The 7,500-nt window shown below is 41.1% G+C and overlaps 1 protein-coding gene across 2 annotated transcripts in view; it reads right to left on the bottom strand.

Annotated features, from left to right (window-relative positions):
* The window catches only part of LOC113823769 (blastula protease 10), a 20,883-nt gene that overhangs the window by 1,720 nt on the left and 11,663 nt on the right, over nucleotides 1-7,500 (bottom strand). Inside the window, exons 1-12 of one of the 2 annotated variants that reach the window (XM_070123015.1) lie at nucleotides 3,616-3,692; nucleotides 3,353-3,394; nucleotides 2,939-2,983; nucleotides 2,473-2,520; nucleotides 2,111-2,294; nucleotides 1,808-2,004; nucleotides 1,493-1,696; nucleotides 1,241-1,367; nucleotides 989-1,123; nucleotides 632-715; nucleotides 358-487; nucleotides 1-207 (exon numbers count right to left, since the gene is read on the bottom strand). The exon at nucleotides 1-207 is cut by the window's left edge and continues 124 nt beyond it. In XM_070123015.1, the coding sequence (XP_069979116.1) occupies nucleotides 1-207; nucleotides 358-487; nucleotides 632-715; nucleotides 989-1,123; nucleotides 1,241-1,367; nucleotides 1,493-1,696; nucleotides 1,808-2,004; nucleotides 2,111-2,294; nucleotides 2,473-2,520; nucleotides 2,939-2,983; nucleotides 3,353-3,394; nucleotides 3,616-3,672 (1,460 nt within the window). In that variant the 5' untranslated portion in view covers nucleotides 3,673-3,692. Of the gene's footprint in view, nucleotides 208-357; nucleotides 488-631; nucleotides 716-988; nucleotides 1,124-1,240; nucleotides 1,368-1,492; nucleotides 1,697-1,807; nucleotides 2,005-2,110; nucleotides 2,295-2,472; nucleotides 2,521-2,938; nucleotides 2,984-3,352; nucleotides 3,395-3,615; nucleotides 3,693-7,500 lie in introns of those variants that run through there. The other variant, XM_070123014.1, reaches the window with a different exon arrangement.

The following is a 7,500-nucleotide window of genomic DNA, read 5'->3' as shown; positions in this document are numbered from 1 at the left end:
GTTGGTGGCTGAGTGGTTGGTGGTTGTGTGGTTGGTGGCTGAGTGGTTGGTGGTTGTGTGGTAGCAGGGCTGCAGTTGGGGTCGTCGATGAAAGTGACGTCCGCAGACCAACCCGTCTCGGAATTGGTCCTTGTGTAAAACATCAGGATGAGCTCGTTGGTGGTGGAGGTGAACGAGGTACCCGGGGCGATGCTGGTCCCGCAGTAGCTGTTGAAGACGATTCATGGAAAAGATTATCAACCGAAGGGGAACAGGACTGCCACCGAATTGACTGAATAAGAGACGTGTTACAGAATACTTGTAAGGAGAATATTCGTGAAATAATTGACTGTATTCATAAAGTTGAAGAGGACTTACAAGTCGCCATCGTAGCGGTTGCTGGTTCGAATCTCCAGCTTGTCCCTACAGTCGGAGAGCCTGAAGGCAGTGAAGGTGACTCTGGGCAGCTTGCACTCAGGTGCCACTACCCACTTGGCACATACCACTCCTACAGAAATCGATAAGAGAACGATAGAATAGTATATACATGCATGTACACCTCAGTGTGATTATACCATCTCGTGGAGAATATTTTGTCCTTTGCTATTTCACACTAGGATCCTGTGCATGCCATCAGAGTGGAATGACTCACCATAAGGGTAGTTACTCGGGTAGTTGGGCGAGGTGACCGTGCCAGGGCTTGTGATGCGCGCACTGCAGTCACTGCGTTGCGAGGCTGAAGGGAAATGGGTAGTTCTGTTAGTGGAGGAAGTAAGGTCCCTCATGGTGGAAGCACACACACACAATCTCTCTTCCTCTCTCTCGCATGTATATATCTGCACACATTTAGATATATACATATATATGCATATGTACATATATACGTAAATATACATATATGTATATATACATTTATATGTATACATATATATTATATGCATCAATATATACATGTGAGTACATGTATATATACATGTTTACATTCTTGAAAATCTAAAAATATTATTACCAAAATAATCCTCTTCGAGTGTTTCGCAGGAAGACCCGGATGTTCCTTGCGGACACACGCACGCGCAGTTTGCGCCAGTGTATCCGCCGTTCTGGCAGGGGTCGCTGTCCATGCTACACGCCTGCTTCCACTTGTCTGCAGCGAGAAACCAGCGAGACTTTTGAGTGCTTCTTTGCCTTGCTAGAACTACGAAGGAAAATCTCTCAGGCAAAATATTACATATGTCCATGCAAGACCAGGAGGATTACTAACCGATGCATCCGTACATGAGGTTGGCGAGGTGCGTGTCCCGGTGCGACAGGCCGTCGCGACGTCCGATCAGCTCCTGGTTGCGGGGGTCCACCGTGGCGATGGTCAGGCGGCCGTTCTTCGAGAAGCCCTGAGGGGTGAACGGCTCTTGGTTAGAATACATTGGTGAGATTGCCGTCACTTTCATGCAAAAGGAAGTCAACCCAGGTGTCCTGTTCATAGAGAAGACTCCACAAGTGATTGACGAATACTTACAAATCCGCTGTAATGCATGTCACTTGAGTAATCGTATGGAATTCCTTGACTGTCCACAAGACTGTCGGATTTCTTGGCAAAGTTGTTTTCTCTTCCGTCCACGATGTTTTCCTCATTGATGTGGATGCTGTCGTCGCGATCCGGGCGGGACTGTTCGTGGTAGAAGCCGATGGCGTGGCCGATTTCGTGGGCGACTGTGCCCAGCTGCAGGAGAGGAAGATGAGAAAGGTGATTGCAATGCAAGAGTGTTTATCAAAACTAATCACCATTTCCTATATGCGTGCATTGCAATACTGAAAATGCAGGTGAACTCACGGAGGTGCAGCCTTGGCCGATGGAGATGTCTTGGCCGGTGGAATACTGCGAGATGTATCCGACGTACGACCAGCATCCGGAACCTTTCTGGAACTTGAGGTGAGGCTGGTTCTCATTGGTGGTCAGGTCGAACTTGAGGCAGGTGTGCTGCTCCCAGTGCGCGATGCCGGCTTTGACCGCGACCTGGTCCACGTTAGCTGGGTTGGGAGAGACTTCATGAGTGACATTTCTTCTTATGTACACATATTTTTTCCAAATAAAACAAACCAAGTCGGCCGAGTCACTCCTCGCAGGACCACTGACCGTCGGCGAAGCGGTAAGGCACGTGCGGGAAGCCGTCTCCGCTCTCTGGCCAGCGGTAGTTCTGAGAGGCCAGGCCCTTCCTCAAGGCGAGGTCCCTCCACTGCGCCTCCGTCAGCAGCATGTCCTTGTCGAACAGCTGGCCGGCCTCGACTCGGTCGGGATTGGTCTCCTCGAAGGGCCTCGGCTGTGAACGCAGGGACAGGAACGCCATGAGTGACAAACTTGTTTGTTTCGCACGTTTAGCATGCGGCCATCATAGCCTTTTTGCAGCTTTATAAACTCAAGGTGATATACTCATTCGTGTTTTCACACCAGCACACCTTGACCTAGAATGTGTATAGGTGTCTGGCACATTCACTCACCAGAATAGTGAAGCCTTCTTTGGGTATACTCCTATGCTCTTTCATATTCTGTGAAAGAAAAAAAGAATATTTCAAAATAAATAATATAAGGCAAGTGATATATCTACTTATGCAATCAACATAGCTGTAAAACTGCGACAACGATGCAGCTGAATTGTATATCTCGTCTGTTTTATAAAGTATAGTACGAGATCAAGTCAAAATCAACATGATAATGATTACTGAAATGTTTAACACAGGAGTACTAAGAAGCGGCTTTTCAGTTTTTTTTCACAATATATTGTATATATTTTTGTTACAAAAGTCTTTCCGAATAATGCACTCAGTAAAATGCATCAGTTGTAGTAAATGTTTACCTTTTATCAGATCAAGGCACTAATATCCTTTGTTATCACCATTGTAATTATCACTATTATTACTGTTAATATCATTATCATTATAATTATTATCACAATAATGTACTTACGCGGTTGAGTACAATATGCGGCTCATTGCTGTCCTGTCGCTCTTCCTAGGAAGGAAAAGGTTGGTAGTTGAAATGTCTCGAAGTATTTTATATCTACGGTAAATGTATAAACTAGCTTCATTTTTTTTTTTTTGAAAGAAAGAGGCAGAGACATAAAAAGACAGAGAAAGGGAAAGAAAGAGAGAGAGAGAAAAGGAATAGGATACATAAGATGATCATAACTGGATTAAGAACGTGTTTGATGACTGAATTACTCTTGTTATATTTTACCTACATGTGAAAATTTAGAGGGACTTCTCCATTGGAACTGTAGAAGTACAACAGAAAAACAAAAGTGCAAGTTAATTTCGTAGAATATCTGTTGCCGCAAAAGTATGTAAAACTACAGTGCAGAAAAAGGTTAAAACCACTTACGTAATATATGTTGTAATCCGGGGTCGTCTCTCCAAGCACGCTCTGAAAGGACATTTGCGAGTCTGAGCTAACAAAAATTAATTGATATACATAGGTCCTTCTCTTTTGTAGAGATGATCGACAGAGGCCACCATTTCTTTCAAATGACGTGAATTTACATAGACGCAAGGCAATGCTAAATATCTGGTGGATATAGTATTATTTGCTTAAAATGAAGCAAGGAAAAGAGCGGCAATGAAATGAAAAGGGCTTCGCGGAGTTACCTGAGTCAGCGCGAGGCAAGGAATGAGGAGCAGACACAAGGCCTTCGCGAACGCCATCTTGTTCCTTCCAGAGTCCGGTGGAAACTGCTGTGTTCTCCGTCAAGCGCAGCCTTTATACTGGCCTGCTGTCCGATCTCTGGCTAAGGACACCTGCGAAGGGTTAGCGAAGGGGTAATCAAGGCAAAGGTCAAAATTGATGAAGTAGAAAGGAGGCATGGAATAGGTGAATACTTATCGCTCATCCATTCAAGCACACACGATTAAGTACATTTAGGGTTGTGAGCGTAGGTTTGTTTGTGTGTTTGCACATGTGCAAGTATGCATCCTGGACATTATATGCGTTCATCAAAACATTCATTCAGCATCGCAATGTGTGTGTGGGTCCAGGATATATATATATATATATATATATATATATATATATATATATATATATATATATATATATATGCACGTGTGGAATATTATACAATATATATGTAAATAAACATATACATATACATGCATACACATATATTCATGCATGCACACACACACATATATGTAAGTATATATGTGTGTGTTTGTGTATGAATAATAATACACTGTATTTTTTCACACATTCCAAGAAGCAAACAACTTTCAAAGTAGAGTTGAAACTGCAGGGAAGTTATCTATTCGCGAGGTTATTTTGCTTATAGGAATGTCTCCCTCGACGTGTCCTGTAAACTAACTCATACCGCTGATTTTTTCTCTCTAACAATGCCTAGTGATTAAAGAATAATGGTTTCATCAAATGAAATTAGTGATAGCGGATTGATCGAGAAGGATTTCGATATTCTAAAGCTATCAAAACTTTGGAATATTCGAGTATTTTTAAGTTATTTTGTTTATTCATTAATTCATCAAGTCCTTAAAGACCGGATACAACTGTAGAATTATATATGATTGAGTGATGTGCTGTATCGTGACACTTAAGTAGATAAAGGAATTGAATTGAATTGCTGTGATGTGATCTGAACTGATATAATGTAACCTGACCTGATCTGATATGATCTGACCTGATAAGTTATTTGACCTGAACCAATCTGACGTGATGAGATGTGATCTGAACTGATCTGACCTTATTTTATGTCACCTGATCTGATGCGAAGTGATGTGATCTGACCTGACCTGCCCGTATTTGATGTGACCTGACGTTAATTGACCTTATCTGATGTGAAATGACCTGATATGATGTGATCTGGATATATTTCATGTGACCCGATCTGATGTAATCTGACCTGATCTGATGCGATCTGACCTGCTCTAATGTGATGTGACATGATCCCGTGTGATTTGACCGTATTTGATGAGACCGGACCTAATCTAATGTGAATTGACCTGGTACTATTTTGATCTAACTTGATCTGAAGCAATATGAACTGATCGTATGTAATCTGACGTGATCCGCCGTGATGTGACTGTATCTGATGTGGCCGTATCTGATGTGACCTGATCTTATCTGATGTGAATTGACCTGATCTGATGTGATCTGGCCTGATGCGATGTAATCTGACCTGATTTTATTTGATTTGATGTGATATGACCTGATCTGAAGCAATCTGAACTGATTTGATGTGATCTGACTTGACCTGATGGCCTGATCTAATGTGATATGAACTGATCTGATCTGACTTGACCTGATCTGATGTGATCTGACCTAATCTGACCTGATATAATGCAATGTGAACAGTGATGTGACCTGACCTGATGTGATCGGACATATTCTGATGTGATCTGATCTCATCTGATGTGATCTGATCTCATCTGATGTGATCTGATCTCATCTGATGTGATCTGATCTCATCTGATGTGATCTGATCTCATCTGATGTGATCTGATCTCATCTGATGTAATCGGATCTCATCTGATGTGATCTGATCTCATCTGATGTGATCTGACCGTATTTGATGTGACCTGATCCTACGTGAATTGACCTGATCTGATGAAATATGACAAAATCCTACGGTAATTTGACCTGATCTGATGTGAACCGACCTTGTCTGATGTAATTTGATCTGATCTGAAGTAATATGACCTGGCCTGATATGATTTGATGTGATCTAACCTTATATTATGTGATGTAAATTGATCTGATGTGATCCAATGTAATCTGACCTTATCTTATGTGACCTGGCCAGATCTGACCGTATGTGACCTGACCTGACATGACATGATTTTACCTGAATTGACCTGATCTGACCTGATTTGATGTAATCTCATGTGAATATGATGTGATCTGACCTGATATATAATATGTGGTCTGACCTGTTCTTACCTTATTTGAGATAATTTTACCTTATCTGCAACATCACACGATTACATTAGATCTGGTCAGATTTCATCATACTGATCAGCTCACATCAGATCAGGTAAAAAAATATCTGATCATGTCAGACCAGATCTGATGTGATATGACCTGACCTGAAGTGGTTTGATGTGATCTGAACTGATCTGATGTGACCTGATCTTATGTAATCTGACCTGACCTGATCTGATGTGATTTGACCTTATCTGATATATGATGTAATCTAACCTGATTTGATCCGATGTGATCTGACCTGATCTGATGTGATTTGACCTTTTCTGATATGATCTGACCTGATCTGTTGTAATCTGACCTGATCTGACCTGATCTGTTGTAATATGACCTGATCTGATATAATCTGACCTGATCTGATCTGACCGTATTTGAAGTGACCCGACCTGACCGATGTCATCTGATCTAATGTTATTTAATTTAACCTAATCTGGTTTGATGTAATCTGACCTAATCTAATTTGACCTTATCTGATGCTATATAGCCAGATCTAATGTAATCTGATCACATATGATGTGGTCTGGCCGTTTTTATGTGACCTGACCTGATGTGATTTAACCTGATCTGATGTAATTTGACCTGTTTTGAAGTGATATGACCTGACCTGATGAAATTTGACCTGACCTGATGACATTTGACCTGGCCTGATGTGATTTTACCTGATCTGATGTGATTTGACCTGATCTGATGTGATCTTACCTGATATATGATTTGACTTGATCTAACGTGATATGAAGTGATCTGACCTGATCTAATATCAGGTCAGCTTACATCAGATCAAGTCATCTTACATCAGTTCAGGTCATGTCAGACCAGTCATGTCGTTCAATAATAATGATTAGCAATTGTACATCACCGAAGTTAATGCTGATTTCACTGGATTTTTTCTAAAATCTTTAGCGTAAACGATTTTCAACCTTAGTGGCTAGAGCCCGTAAAGGACAATTGGTCGCTAAAGGGTTAATGGCGAGTGCGATATCTTTCTGATTGCCGTTATTACCTTCAGCAGTATATCAACACTATTCTTGGCCTTATCATTATAATTTTATTAAATACCTTATTTCTTTTGTTAATACCTATATCACTAGTATCACGCAAATATTAGCTATGCTGACCACATGACAAGTACATAAAACTTTTGAAGGGAGGAAAGTTGTCAGGGAGAAGTGGTGGAGGGAATGGCGAGTCACATCGGAATGTCCGTTTTAAAACACGTTTAAGACCTGGACTAAATGATAGGAATGATGATAGGCCATTTGCAGTGCGGTCATGTACCATGTAAAACCATAGTGAATGTGTGTATATACACAAAATGTTGGAGAGAATTAGAACCTTTTTTTTTTAGTGTTCAGTGCCCAGATATCGTAAAGCATGGTACATATTCCATATGCTTTATATGCTTCTCTCTGACACACTTCTGGTCTTTGTATTTAACACATAATGGAAACAGATTTTTATACAGACTTTCACAATATGAACTTGCTAACTAAATATCATGTAACAGAATCATTGTGTGTTGACTACCCCCGACCTTGCGATAGCAG

The sequence above is a fragment of the Penaeus vannamei genome, chromosome 6 (assembly GCF_042767895.1).
Source record: "Penaeus vannamei isolate JL-2024 chromosome 6, ASM4276789v1, whole genome shotgun sequence".
NCBI lineage: Eukaryota > Metazoa > Arthropoda > Malacostraca > Decapoda > Penaeidae > Penaeus > Penaeus vannamei.
This window is presented reverse-complemented; position numbering and strand designations above follow the sequence as displayed.